General features: G+C 45.6%; 1 protein-coding gene across 4 annotated transcripts in view; it reads left to right on the forward strand.

Moving 5' to 3' along the window:
- The window catches only part of PHF21B (PHD finger protein 21B), a 163,418-nt gene that overhangs the window by 123,204 nt on the left and 26,055 nt on the right, over positions 1-14,159 (forward strand). For 3 of the 4 annotated variants that reach the window (XM_075442800.1, XM_075442808.1, XM_075442814.1), the window contains 2 exons: positions 9,929-10,279; positions 12,038-12,160. In XM_075442800.1, coding sequence (XP_075298915.1) covers positions 9,929-10,279; positions 12,038-12,160 — 474 coding nt within the window. The remainder of the gene's footprint in view (positions 1-9,928; positions 10,280-12,037; positions 12,161-14,159) is intronic. The other variant, XM_075442823.1, reaches the window with a different exon arrangement.

Genomic DNA, 14,159 nt, shown 5'->3' on the forward strand with positions numbered 1-14,159 from the left:
AAGGCAGGGCTGGGGCTGGCTCATGACGTTGCTGATTAGAGCATAGCCACGTAGCAGATGCCTGCGGTGAAGCTGTCACGCAGGTCAGTGGTGAAAAGAAACAGGTACGCACAGCCGCCTTGGATGAAGTGTGCGTGTTTTCTGATTGACTCTAGCCAGTTCTGCCATCAGGTGCTGCCTATTTTTTATCTCCTGTAGTGGTGTGAATGTGCATAATTCAGTAGGGTCTGAGTTTGGTCACTGGGCTGCAGGCTGCTTGGGGACAGAGGCTGTCTTGTTACCATGTGTTTGTTCATCACTGGGTCTTTGAATGTTCCCAAAACTTAAATGCACATCCTCATTTTTAAAATTTCTTGTCATAGTTCTCATGACCGCAGTTCCACTGATAGCTGCTACTCTTGGTGTGTGTACCAAAGCCAGCCGTGACTCCTGGCTTCCCCGGTGACAGGGCTTCAGGAAGATTTCTTGAAAGGAAAGCGACTTCTGTAGACAGAACCCAAGTCGTGTGATGCCACTGTGTACTGTAGAAGAAACGTGTTAACAGACTGGCCTCTGACAAAGCCTCTCTCTGTATCCTAAGTCAAAAAAAAAATCATTATTTTTAAGTGGAATGTGTTAAGACTGTGCATAGCCATTAGAAAGTGGAAAAATATGACTAAATGCAAGTCAGCCTTTGTTTGAAACTAGAAAAGAAGCTAGCAGATACACATGCTTGTACAAAAAGTTACCCAGAACTGTGCAATGGAGAGAGGAGAGCACTTTATTGTTTGTTTGAATAAGGAATAATTGAACTGGGTACAGCCGTTATTACAGTATCAGAGAAAAGGGCTGTCATCCCCTAAGGGATGTCATGCACCTTTCTGGTACGTAACCCTCAGCGCTGCGACGGGGCTGTGGTGGAATGCTGGTGGAGGAGAAGAGAGATAATCTAATCCAAGGTAATTTAATCAACGTGGTATATAACCAAGCTAAGGGTTTTGCAACAGTATTTAATATTCATTAACTGTGTGAGTGCAGAAAACGGAAACAAAATTGCTTTTTCAAAAGAAAGCTTTGTGGAGGCCAGGCTGAAAATGTAGCCCTTAATAAAGATAGTTGTTAATCTGTTTTATTCTAGATAAGCTTTTATACTGTTCTTGTCACTGTATTTGAAGCACCTTCTGGTGACGTGTGAAGCACAAAGAGTTACATCTGTTGTAAGCTATTTCTTCTCTCATCCTTTCCCTTTGGGAAGAAGTGCATGCAGTGGAGAGTTCTGGTTGGGGTTCCTTTTTATCAGCTTGCACGCTACTATTAATTGCATGCCACTATGTATTTCTGTCAGAGGACTGCAATGTAGAAAACCTTTATTGAAGAAAGTGATGAGGTTTGTGCCCTTAACTGAGAGAGAAGAAGGTTGAGACACCTGCCTATATGAGCATCAGCCTTGCTGTGGAGACTCCCTGCACCAGAGAGATGTGGCCAGCTTGGCCTTTCATCCAGAGTCTTTGAAGGGTGGGATTTGAAGATTGGGATGAAAACATGGCACGTTACGAAAAGTCTGTGGGAATCTCCGTTCCGCGCTAGTGGATGTGTTTGATGAGTAGCCTGTGTTGCTGAGGGAGGCATGGGCTTGTTGGAGCACCTGCAGTGCTCCATGGTATTTGAGACTGCTGTAGTGCAGCCAAGATGGATGAAGGTATGAGTAAGGTGGGGCGATAAGAACCGTTCTTTGTGGATGGTGGTGTGCCAGAGGCTGGCGGTGACGAGAAATACAGTGTTCTGCAGTATAGGCAAAGACAAACACGTATGGTGTATCAAGGGGGGCTGCAACCAGATATGAATTGTCCAAAGTACCTCCCTCTGTCACCCCTGCCTTCAGTGTCAGTCGTCTGTTCTTAACGAGAGAACTGGTCCAGGGTGGTGGGGAAGGAGAAGCAGAACTGGCTGTTACTGGTGCTGAAGACCTTCAGATCCAGTCAGTATTGTGAACATTTTGGAAAGGACCTCCGTGATAGTCTGCATGTAGGAACCTAAAGCATCTTTACAACCCCCAGGAAAGACTCAAGCCGTTTTAACACCTGACATAGTACCTTTTTCCCAGGTGAAAACTCTCATGCTTCTCCATCTCAAATGCTGCTTTGCAGAATGTCAGGAAGATGAGGAGAAATGTCCCTTCTCTCTACTGACGCTGTTTGGTCCATGCGAATGATGTGGCTGCAGATTCAGGTCTGGTTTGGACTGTGCTGTGTCTCGGAGCCTCTGTGCCAGTTTGGCGACTGGTGACTGAATGACGGGTGGATGGCAAGGATTTCTCTGTCTGCAGCACCTCGGCAGAGGCCGGGAGGAGCTCACTGCGCTGCTTGCTGTCCCCACGACCTTCATTTTCATCTCCTGGTGCCTGAGCTTTTTGTGTGCTTCCATCTTGCTCAGGCTGTCACAGAATCACAGAATCACAGAATAGTAGGGGTTGGAAGGGACCTCTGTGGGTCATCTAGTCCAACCCTCCTGCCGAAGCAGGGTCACCTACAGCAGGCTGCACAGGACCTTGTCCAGGCGGGTCTGGAATATCTCCAGAGAAGGAGACTCCACAGCCTCCCTGGGCAGCCTGGGCCAGGGCTCCGTCCCCCTCAGAGGGAAGAAGTTCCTCCTCATCTTCAGCTGGAGCTTCCTCTGCTTCAGTTTGTGCCCGTTGCCCCTTGTCCTGTCACTGGGCACCACTGAAAAGAGTTTGGCCCCATCCTCCTGACACCCACCCTGCAGATATTTATGAGCATTTATTAGGTCCCCTGCCAGTGGACAGATGCTATTTTTGTCACTATTTTTATTCTTATTTTGTCTTTCAAGTTTTTTTATTTTGGCTAGCAAGTGAGTTGAGGCTGGCCAAATCATTACAACATGCAGTTATTGTTGTCTAGAAGCAGGAAAACTCTTCAAGTGATGGACAGCCCAGAGCAGTGACATCCGTGGCCTTTAAAATGACACCAGAGTTTGAGTCTGGTGAAGGCGCAGCTGCCTGGATCAGTCCAGAGCCCACCTGTGAGAGCAGACAGGTAGGAGGGCAGCAGGCAGATGTCCACTGCTGTGTGTGCAGAGGCTTCATGGACACTTTATTTAGATTTATCATAGATGAGTGGCCAAAGTGATCGTAGGTGGGTATCTGCGAGAGAAGCCAGCTGGCTTGTAATGCTGAAAAGAGGAGAAAGGGAAGTGAGTTACTGACTGGGGTGTGTAATCACAGTCTGGCGTTTATATTGCTAGCGTAATCCTAAACAATAAGGATTCAGTTCTTTCCTCAGAGGCACACAGATAACGGCGCAGTCAAGGACAGAATCATTGTGCAGAAGGAAGAAAAGCAGAAATCCTTGTCAACTTCAACCCCTGCTTGTTACTTTTTGGAGTAATATTGATTTTAATTTGCTGGTTTGATGGTAGTTTTCCCCTTTGCAAATAGAAAAGAGCCACTTAATGAATCATCAACCCACTAAGCAGCAATGCCAAACCAGAGAATACAGGCAGTATAGCTGAGGAGAAAACGTACATTTCATTAGCAAAAGTCAGTCAAGTTCCTGTGGAAATACAGCTTTGTCTTCAAAACACTGATAACGTTTTTAATAAAGAGCTCCTACCTGACTGCCTTATGCCAACATCCACAAAGAGCAGAGCTGGAGGATTCCCACACAAACATCCCCATCAGCAAAACTTCCATTTCTGTGGTACCAAGCAAAGATGAAGGAGAAGGAAAACTAAATGAAATAGCTTTGTCACCTTAAAAATTGCACAGGGGTTACATTATCTGTCTGTCACTGTCACATTGAAGTTGGCTATCGGTGACTAACACGTGGAAATACCAAAGCGCAGTCGGTGTACGGTCCAGTGGAAGATGTCTGATACATAGCGCACGTCATCTGAATATGTCTGAAAATGCCACAGGGTGATTCTTGGGTTGCACGGCACCTAAAGTGAGTCACCGGGGCTTGTTTCGAGGTGCTAATTGCAATTCTGGCCTTGCTGAAGTCTGCTCAAATTTGCTGTTGGTTTCAGTAAGATGCAGATTTCTTCCCTGGTCCTCGCTGTCCAGGACTGGAGATGTGGGCTGGAGAAGTTGCTGCGGTTTTGCCCTGCATTTCATCTCATTCTGCTGTGGCTTCCCGGGCTAATCTGGTGGGTGGATGCTAAGGAGAGGCTTCTGCGGTGCGTGAACACAGGGTTCCCTGAACTGGGTCCTCTTGCCTGGGGTTTCCTGGGGACGCACCCTGGAGAGTGACTTCCTGCTCGTGTGGCCCCATCAAGGGGTAGGGAGAGAAGTGTGTGTGGAGCTGGAGTCACGTGTGGTTTTAAATCTTCCCCCTGTGGGAAGAAAATAAACGATGATTATTTTGACTGTGGTCTCAGACCAGGCTGAAGATTAATGGGAGCTTATCAGGAGAGCAACCAAAAATCAGTCAAGCTGGAAACACCTGTATCCAGGTCAGTGGGACAACTGGAATTTTAGGCTGTGTCACTGCTGCCAAGGTATGCAGAACCTTTTCTTTTGCATAATTTTTGTTAATTTAAAGAAGAGGGAGAGAGTTGGCCCTCAGCTGGCATAAATAGACACAGCTTTACTGAAGTCAGTGTGCATCTGTTCGTTCTGGTGAAGGATATAATTACCCCATATTGCACTCATTTTATCAGCCATTGCTAATGTTTTCTGTGTGATCCTCTAAAGCTTTTCAAGAATGAAAGCTCTGTCTGCTGCTCCCAGCACTTTGCCTCTGTGACATATGAATTGTGCCAAATCCATTTTGAGTTTTTGTTTTAAAGCTCCGAGTACAAGGGTGAAGTGAAAATAAAGTGTGAATAATGGTCTTTCTGTCGGAGGCAATGTGATGTTGCACTCAGCTGAAAAATTTACTCTCCTACAGATCGGCCCTGCCAATATGAGGGACTGATTGATGCTGAGCACGATCCAGCTGATATCTGGTGTTGGGGTGGGGGAGGGCCCTTCAGTGTTGCTGACAAAGCTCTAACGAGATCCAGGGACTGGAAGCTGAAGGTAGGCAGATTCAACCTCGCAATAAAATGCCAGTTGTGAGCATGATAAAATATGATAGCAGTTTATTGGAGCTCGTGATGGATTCATCGTTAAGAAGTCTTTAGTGTTTTCTTTTAAAATCAGTCTTCAGTTTCTGGGAGGAATTCTGTGGCCAGTCTGTGAGCTGGAGGATCATGATGATTGCTTTTAGTTTTGTAATTGAAGCGCGCTTGTTAACGTCCCTGCTTCGCTGTGCTGTAAGGAGAACACGTTTACCAGAATTGCCCTTAACAATTCTCAGAGCACACGCAGATCTGCACAGAGATAACCGTTCTAATTAAATCCTGTCCTCTAGGGCTACACAGGATTGCCCACAGCGATGGGAGGAATCATGTGCTTTCCTTCCTTTCTCCTTCTTTTCCCCCATATTTGTTTGGGTTGGATCTCGAGGGCTTGTTTTGTAAGGGTTTTTCTTTTTCACCTTCTTTTTCTTTACTACAGCGTGGGAGCAGCTCAGCTGATGGGATGTAGCTCAGGAGATAGATCTCCCGCGATCGCAGCTGCCTTTGGCAGTGGTGAGAGGCGTCAGGCTCTCCCACCTCCACCACTCAGCAGTTCGTTCACCTCTGCTGTATTCAACAACGTGCGCTCTTGAGGGCTGGAATGATGTTTTGGTGTAATGGAAGCCTTTGGGCTTCATATAGGGACGTCTGGATGGAGCTTAATGATATGGGATATACAAGAAGTCATGTTAGTCACGGGACCTGATTCCCTCCTGATCTGAAACTCTTTAAAATAAAGGAAATGAGAGGTTGCTGAATAAAAGAGCACTCTGCACATCTCACGGGATCGGGCTCCCTGTTCCTTCGCTGTCTGAAAAGCAGACAGTCCCCACCTAGTGACTTCTCAGGTCAGGGAGGATCTTCCTGAAGAGTGTCCTCACCTGCAGGCCCCATGAGGAGTGCCGGGGGTGTCTGAACATTGCCACCCCAGATGGAATGTGTCTGCTGCTGTGGGTGCTGAGGAAACCGAAGACCAACACAGGCTTGTGAAATCGTTCTGCTGAAGAAGCAGCGCTCTCTTCTCCTGCGTGTAGAACCCTGGTGGCATTACGTTCTGTTGTGACAGCTGTCAGAAGTGACATGAAAGCTCTCTGGGGAGAGGAGGGCTGAGCTGCAGAATTGTTATCTGCAGTGCTTGCCAACGGCTGCAGTTTTCAGTTGGTAACATGCACGCTGTCTGTTAGTCTTCCTCTTTTCTCCTCTTTTGCTAAACTTTTGTGCTTTTTATTTCTGTGGCTCTTGCAATGGGGACCGGTGCCATCCAACCTGTGCGACTTTCAGCAGAAAATGCCTCTTCGATACCTTGCGTGTGAAATGCAGTCCATGCCCTGCCCTAGTTTGTCTCCAGTTTTTCTTTGGTGACTGTCAACTTCCAGACTTCTGCTGGTGCCACTGTCCTCTTGTCACCTCCAAAATCTGAGCTGCATCTTTGCCGTGAGGAGAAATAATTAATGCTAGCTCTTTCCTTCATGTTTTTCTTCCCAGCTGGCACCGTTTTTTCTCACCGATTGCTGTAGCCATTTGGTTTTTAATGTGAAAGTCTGATAAAGACCTTTCACTTCCCTGTTTCTGAAGTGCTTACGCGTGGTGTTTGTGTTGGAGGGGGGAAGGTCCGTGGGTGCGGGAGCACTGCGGGGGGAAGCGGCTGCCATGCTTGCTTTCCGTTCGGGATCCGTGCTTGCAGGCTGTAGAAGTAAGCATTATTTGAACTGTAACTTATGTTAGCTTTCGCTCAGGAGCACCTGAAACTTCTTTTGCCAACCCTATTTTCGATTCCACAAGTGCAAATAAATCACAGCGTCAGCTGGACGCGCCGGGGCGGAGGCTGCGGAGGCGGCCGTAGCTCCTTTGTATCACACGGTGGCAGAAAGCGCCCGGCCTGTCTTCCCGCGCTGCGGAGTCGTGCCAGCCACTTCCCCGCGCAGGGCTTTGTGGAGAAGACGTTCCTCTGGAAAACGAAGCCTCTTTGATGTCTGTGCAGGAAGAGCTGATTTCATGGCAAAGGAATAGGTCTTCGTCCCCAACTTGCAGAGTGTGTATGAAGGGTGTGTGCAGGATTCACTGAGGCATTGCGTCTGACCATCAATATATATATATGTAATAGTGTAGAAAAGATAATTATATAGCTGGAATATATATAGGCATTAAGTTTTAATTAGGCTTTTGGTTAAAAAGAAAAGTGCAATTAAGAGTGACAGATACAGTAGATCCTGGTAGACTGCGTGACAGTTTTTGGCTAGAAGAACTCCTTAGCCGTCATAATGAATTTTAACTGTATTTTGCCAAGCTTCTCAGACCTTCTTTTCTGAATAATGATACTATATCTGTGAACGTGTCTCTGAGCACATGAGGATGAGCAATTTGTTAAAGGCTTACATATGAGAGCCTTGTATAACATAGGAGGGAAAGGATACTGTTATGAAAATATAAAAGCAGAGATTACACGATCTGCTTGTGTAACTGACACTGATTCAGACGTGAACAAGTTGTTTTTAGCATTGTGTCTCCTGTTGCACTGAGCTGTTGTTTAGGTTGTAAGTCTCAGTTTTATGAATGCTTAGGCCAAGATGGATTTAAACCAATCCTCTGACCACTGCTTCTGAAAATCAGGCCATTAATTATGGATATGAAGCTAGTTTACTCTCTTAAACATCTTGGCCAGGGTATTTGTCTGGTAGCTTAACTAAATAAATCAAGTAATGATTACATAAAGTGGTTGGATAGAGAAAAAAGAGAAAACAACCCTTCAGTTACTGTCCGTGTATCTTGAATGCAGTAGTCATAGTTTAGCGTAGTTTTGCATCATTTCATGGCGGATCTGTGTGGCCTTTCCGTCGTCACCCCCGAAGCTGTGAGCCAAACACGGCGGCTTCCTGGCTTCATCACGAGTCTGCGGCAGGACCTTCGGCGAACCCTTCTCTTTGCTCTGCTTCTTTGGCTCCGTTTCCTCTTCCGCTGCCCATTTACCTGGACTGCTGACAACGTAGACGCTCCCGAGCAGGGCTGTGCCTGTAACGCACATTTGCACTGCTCGTAGGTGGTGGGGTCCTGTTGGCAACTGAGGGCTGAGCCACCGAAACACGAAGAGCTGGCGATAGGTGTGTTGCTGTGCTTAATACTCACACATGGGGACGGATCACAGACTCACAGCATGGTCAGGGTTGGCAGGGCCCTCTGTGGGTCACCCAGCCCAACCCCCTGCCCAAGCAGGGTCACCCAGAGCAGGGGGCACAGCACCGCGGCCAGGCGGGGCTGGAATATCTCCAGAGAAGGAGACTCCACAGCCTCCCTGGGCAGCCTGGGCCAGGGCTCCGTCACCCTCAGAGGGAAGAAGTTCTTCCTCATGTTCAGCTGGAGCTTCCTCTGCTTCAGTTTGTGCCCGTTGCCCCTTGTCCTGTCGCTGGGCACCACTGAAAAGAGTTTGGCCCCATCCTCCTGACACCCACCCTGCAGATATTTAGAGGCATTTCTGAGGTCCCCTCGCAGCCTTCTCTTCTCCAGGCTGAACAAGCCCAGCTCCCTCAGCCTCTCCTCACAGGAGAGATGCTCCAGTCCCCTCCTCATCCTCGCAGCCCTGCGCTGGACTCTCTCCAGCAGCTCCTCATCTTTCTTGAACTGGGGAGCCCAGAACTGGACACAGTGCTCCAGATGGGGCCTCACCAGGGCAGAGTAGAGGGGGACTGCTTCTCCTTGACGCAATAGAGAACGGTGGCCAGCCTCGAGAGATGATATTCTGCACATCAGTAAATCCCCGTGCTTTCATTAAATTGCTTGCTTAGGCTGAAGATTGAAGTCGGTGTGGCTGAGGAGCTCCTGCAGACCGCAGCGCAGTGATGGAGGCAGCTGTTTCTCACGTCCATCTGTTAGGACTTGTCGTTTTGTTTCGCAGCGTGGAAGGTGCGAGCAGTGACAGGACGAAATAAGCACAGAGGGAACCGATCGTTTTGTGTGGCCGTGTTAACGAATAAGCTGGGGGTGAAGTTAACTTCATGTGAAGCAGTTTAAATTATTTATTTTCAGCCGTGGAACTGCACTTACCATGTTGTTAAGGCAGACCCATGTTGACAGGGTGACGTTAATTACTCCACTGGAAGCAGTTGTTCTCAGCTGTCATTCAGGGCTCTGGGTGAAGCCGCAGCCTGCGCAAATCACGGTGAGCAGCTTCCACCTCCATCTGTGGAAGTTCCTTCTGCATCCACCCGCAGCTGCAAACTAGCTCGTTATTCACAGCAACAAAATAAGTGCAATGATTATGGGTGTCTTCCCCCCACCCCCTTTTCTTTTTTTTTTGTTTTTTGTGGTGAGCTGAGTGGTTGTGTGATTGATCTCCTCTCCGTAAGATGCAGCACATCTTAAAAATGAGAGGAGCTTCATTGCTGATCCGCCAGTATAAATGTGTATGATTACTGTTCCCGTAAATGCTTTCCCACAACTCCCTTAATGATTCAGTTCCCACTCGTTAATTCATAGCAAGACTGTTGTGTCCTTCAGAACAGGAAATTACTGCATCTGGGGGTTGCGTTCTTTGCAAAGGCTTTGGCTTGAGCATCCCTCCTGAGAACTGGATGTGACTGGAGCGGCGTTTGTATGGATGTGTGCTAATAAAAGTGAGGAACTGACTTTCTCCTCCCTTCTTGTTCAGCACTGCAGCGAGTGAAGGACTCCAGAATGACCTGGCTGTGGAGCGCTGGGAGTGCATCTACAAGGGAATGAATGCCTGGCTGCTCTGAGTGGCTACATTCTGCTTTTCTAGATGCTCCTGTTCCGTGGCTGGGGCAAGCAGAGGTTCTGCTGGGAGAGCGCGTGTGTGCCGTGCGTGTTCATTACGGTGTGAGGCTGTGCCTCGTAACGTCTCGCTCTCTGTTTGTAGGTTAGGCCAAAGACCCTGATTCCAGACAGCCTCCCTATCTCCCCATGCAGAGACCAACCGTCCAAGCAGCCTCCTACCTTCCAGAAGGCAACCGTCGTCAGCATCAAAAACCCCAGCCCTGCCCTCCCAACTGCCAATAACACCGTCAGCCATGTACAGACGCCCAACAGCCAGTCGCAAAGCGTCACCGAGCCTGCAGCTGTTTCGTCACCTCTGAGCAGCGCGGGCGTGGCGTACGCCATCATTTCCACCTCGCCCAGCAATGCAGCTCCTCTCAGCACCAGCGCGGCTGTCTCGGTGGTCAGTGACAGCATTAAAGTGCAACCCCTCCTCATTAGTGCCGACAACAAGGTAGGTTCTGCTTTTCCCCCTGTGCTGGGGTTCTTTTTGTTGTCCAACACAGGAGTTATGTCGCAGATGTAAGCAGAGTATTCCCTGGGAGTGCACAGCACTGCACAGAGTGGTGTCAGTGGTTGCCTTTGAAGAAAATAATCAGATGAGAAAATTCTTAAGGGGACACATGGATGCTAGCAGACATTTATCTGTGTACATGCGTAGTTTTTAGGAGGAACAAAATGCAGCATGATGTAGCCTGACATTAATGGGACCATATGATCTTCCATTTCCTTACTAATAATATCGCTGAATTCTGTGCAGGATCAAGTTTCCTATGGACTCCCTCTTCAATTATAGAGTGGTATGAGTTATATCCACTGACCCCGGGGGAGCGTATCAAATAATCAGGTATTCCCTTCCACATTTTCAGGGGAAGACCAAATGAAATGAGAGCTCAGGATTTCAGAACTGATCAGCAGATGAATAAGTAGAAAAGAATCAAGTTATGAATTACTTGTTTCTTCTTTGTACTGCTTTTCAGTTTGAAGTGCAAGAACTTCACCACTCATACCAGAAAGAGATTCAATAAAGAAACAGATTCAATAAATGTACCCAGCAGACATTAATTGTAATTTGCTACCTGGATCCTGCTACTTTGGGTCTTGTGGGCAGCACAGGTTCTCATACAGCGGTAAAAAAGAATACAGGATGTAGGATGGCTTTTGAGGTAAATAAAAGCAGATATCTCTTCCCCCTCTTCTCTAACGTAATTTATTTTTCTCTTACTTGAAGTGGCTGCTGGTTAAGAAAACTGTCCCTTTTTATGCTCTTGAATCTTGACTGAGTTGAGATAAAGTAGCTAACAATTAAATAATGCTGATTGAAAGTCAGCAATGAAATAGCTGGAAAAGGCCCAGCGTTCAAATCCAATAACCTTCATCAAGCAGGTGAGCTCGAGAAGGTCTTCCATAGTCCTTCGTGAAGCTTTGATTGTGGGTTTAACGTCACATGTGTAGTTCTGTGGTCATAAATTGTCCTTTGTTCCTTTTAATTTAGTAGCTTCTGAGATAGCTTAATCTGCAGCATCTTCGTGTGGTAATTCAGATACAAGCAGCTGGATACACTAACGTACATGTGTGTGTAAGAGATTGGAGTAATAATTCCTATAGGTTCTAAACCAGAATGAATTTTGATTTAAAGCACATGTAGCTCATTTTGTTTATGCAAAACTGGACATCCACTGCTCCTAACGCGGAAATGCTGAGGGCTGAACTCTGATCTCGGTTACATGAGTAGTACTGAGGAGTATCTTCCTTCCCAGCTCCGTGTACTTACCCTGAGATATCGCTGGTATGACTGAGGTCAGACTGTGGTTTTCAATGTGTAGTAATCCCCTCTCTTCTACCTGTATGCAAAACAAAATGAAAGGACAGACCTTAAACTCGCTGACAACACGAGTGCTAGAGCTAGGCTGCTGAGTCAGCTCCAGAAGGCCTCTAAATAGAAAGTGTCCTAATTTTCAGAGGCGCTGAAGTGGCTCTCTTAGGCTGCAGTAGGTTTATAACGCACCTATAAAAATTATTTTTTGGGAACTTAAGTATGGATTTAGAAGCCTAACCTAGGTATCTTTTTAATATATTTTTTGCTTGCGACTCGCATCTGTTGTCTGTAGAAGTATCAAGTAACCGTTCAAAGAAGACTCGAAGGTTTCAGGCAGAAAAATCCAGTTTCATATAGTGAATTCTCTTCTTTTATTTGTACGTTGTCTTTTAGGTTATCATTATTCAGCCTCAAGTCCAAACCCAGACAGAAAGTAAAGTGGAGACAAAGAAACCTCCTGAAGAGTCAGCTCAGGGACCCCCTGCTACCAAAAAGAAAAAGGAGGAAAATCCAGAGGTGATTTTTTTTATTTCTGGGTGTTTTTTTTAAATTTTTTTAAATAAATGAGCTACGATATGGTTCATTTACGGGGGCCATTTTCCAAACATTTTTCTGTATGCAAACATAACTGTAATTACTGCATTTGTGCTCATGGCTCTGCCAGTTGTTCATCTCTCTACCCAGTCACTGCCATCAGGGTGATTTCCCCGCCAGTGAGGTGCTCGGGCAATTTTGGTTTGTGTCATTCAAACCTTCTGGTGTCACAAAATGTAAGAATTTTAGGTCTCATAAAAACTGAGGCACCTTGCATGAGTGTAGCTGTATTTCTTGTGAAAGGTCTGTATAAGCTTAAGGTATTTTCTTATATGCTATCAGATATCGGGTTTATATAGGCTGCGTATGAGATTGAATTAACATTTCTTTTGTAAGCGGAGCTTTTACATCTTCTTTGTAATGAATCTTGCAATTTTTAGATTGTATTTAGCAATGCAGTTTCTGGCATTTGCTGTGTACATATCTTCCCACATGCAGACAGATCCTTTCTAGCGTGAAATACATCAAAATCCTTCACATTGAGTAAGAACGTAGAAAGCAGGTTATAAGATTAAAGCTCTTTGATGAACTGTATTTGCAATGTAGGCTGAAAATATAAGTCAGAAGTCCTTGTATAAATGCAGTCTCTCTTTAACAGGCATTTTGGTTTCTGACTGGATGTATTCACATCAGACTGTCTGTACTTTTTAGGCAATATGAGAAGTTATAGAAACTGCATGTACTTCTACATGCTCAGCTCATGTGAAATCTTAACCTTACTAGTCTAATAAGTGTGTAGCAAGAAAGCATCCTTGGAGGTTTAAGAGGATTATTACAATATAAATTTATAATGTTACTTGAGGCCTGTGGGTGGTCGTTCCTCTGACCATTTTAAGAAGTTTGTATGGTTAAAACAGTGTTAAGGACAAATAGCGGCTCTTAGCCTAGCATTTCACAGCCTTATGCAGAAGTGCTGCAGAACGACACTTAGCAAACCTCCCAAGTTTAAAAGCTGACCCTCCTATGAATCTTCCTTGCCACTGAATGGTGGGATGGTAGGGTCCTGTTTCCTTCAGGGAGCTATTTCCAAAAGATTATTTGTTGTGTTGTTCTGTGGGCAGAAAGGCTGGGAGAACCTGATTAGGAACAGAATGCTAGAGAAACCATCTGTTTTTATTTGCCTGTAACTTATGCCCCCCGAGAAAGAATATTGAGCAAAAATCTTCTGGCGAGATGCAGGAAGAAGTCATGGGACAGGGGACACTTTTCGATATAGCATTCATAAATTTAATGAGCTTTTCATTTCAAATAGCTAACTAGAATATCCTGACTACCCTTTTTGTGCCCAAGAACATTGCTCCTACCATGTATACTAGAGGTCTCAGCAAGCACGATTTTCTGGGAAGGTTGCTGAAGCTATGCCCTGAAGTAGGACGGTTCTTTCCTTTTCATGGATTTCTTTCATGGCCGTAAATATGTAGGTCTAGAGTTAATTTCTTTTGTTCTTTGAAAGTAAACTTTAGTTGATTATCATGTATTTATGCAATTAGTGTAATTAGAACTAACAGCATAATTAGTGTAAATACATGTAATGACATCAATAGAACATGTAATTACAAAATGAAATGGTTTTGTAGAAATCTTTGTTTTGCTTCATGAAAAGACGTACTGCACATTTCTAAAAGCACTCATGGCTGTTAAACAGATGATTAAATTTAAGACAAAGAGTAACAAAGATACCATGATATTTTAAAAAAGAAAATAAGCACTCTAGGCACTTCTCTCCACACCTTTATTTATCTTCAAAGCACGACTCTGAGACAGGAAATCCAATATGGCTTTACATAAATGTTAGTCGTGACAGGCTGGGATTTAACAAATGAAATTGAAAATTTAAAACAAGTAAACCAGAAATCAGTAGACTTAACAGTAGGTGGGAATCCTGTGTGCAGTGACTGAGCCTACCTGAATGAACAGGAGA

The sequence above is a fragment of the Opisthocomus hoazin genome, chromosome 1 (genome assembly GCF_030867145.1).
Source record: "Opisthocomus hoazin isolate bOpiHoa1 chromosome 1, bOpiHoa1.hap1, whole genome shotgun sequence".
Classification (NCBI taxonomy): Eukaryota; Metazoa; Chordata; class Aves; order Opisthocomiformes; family Opisthocomidae; genus Opisthocomus; species Opisthocomus hoazin.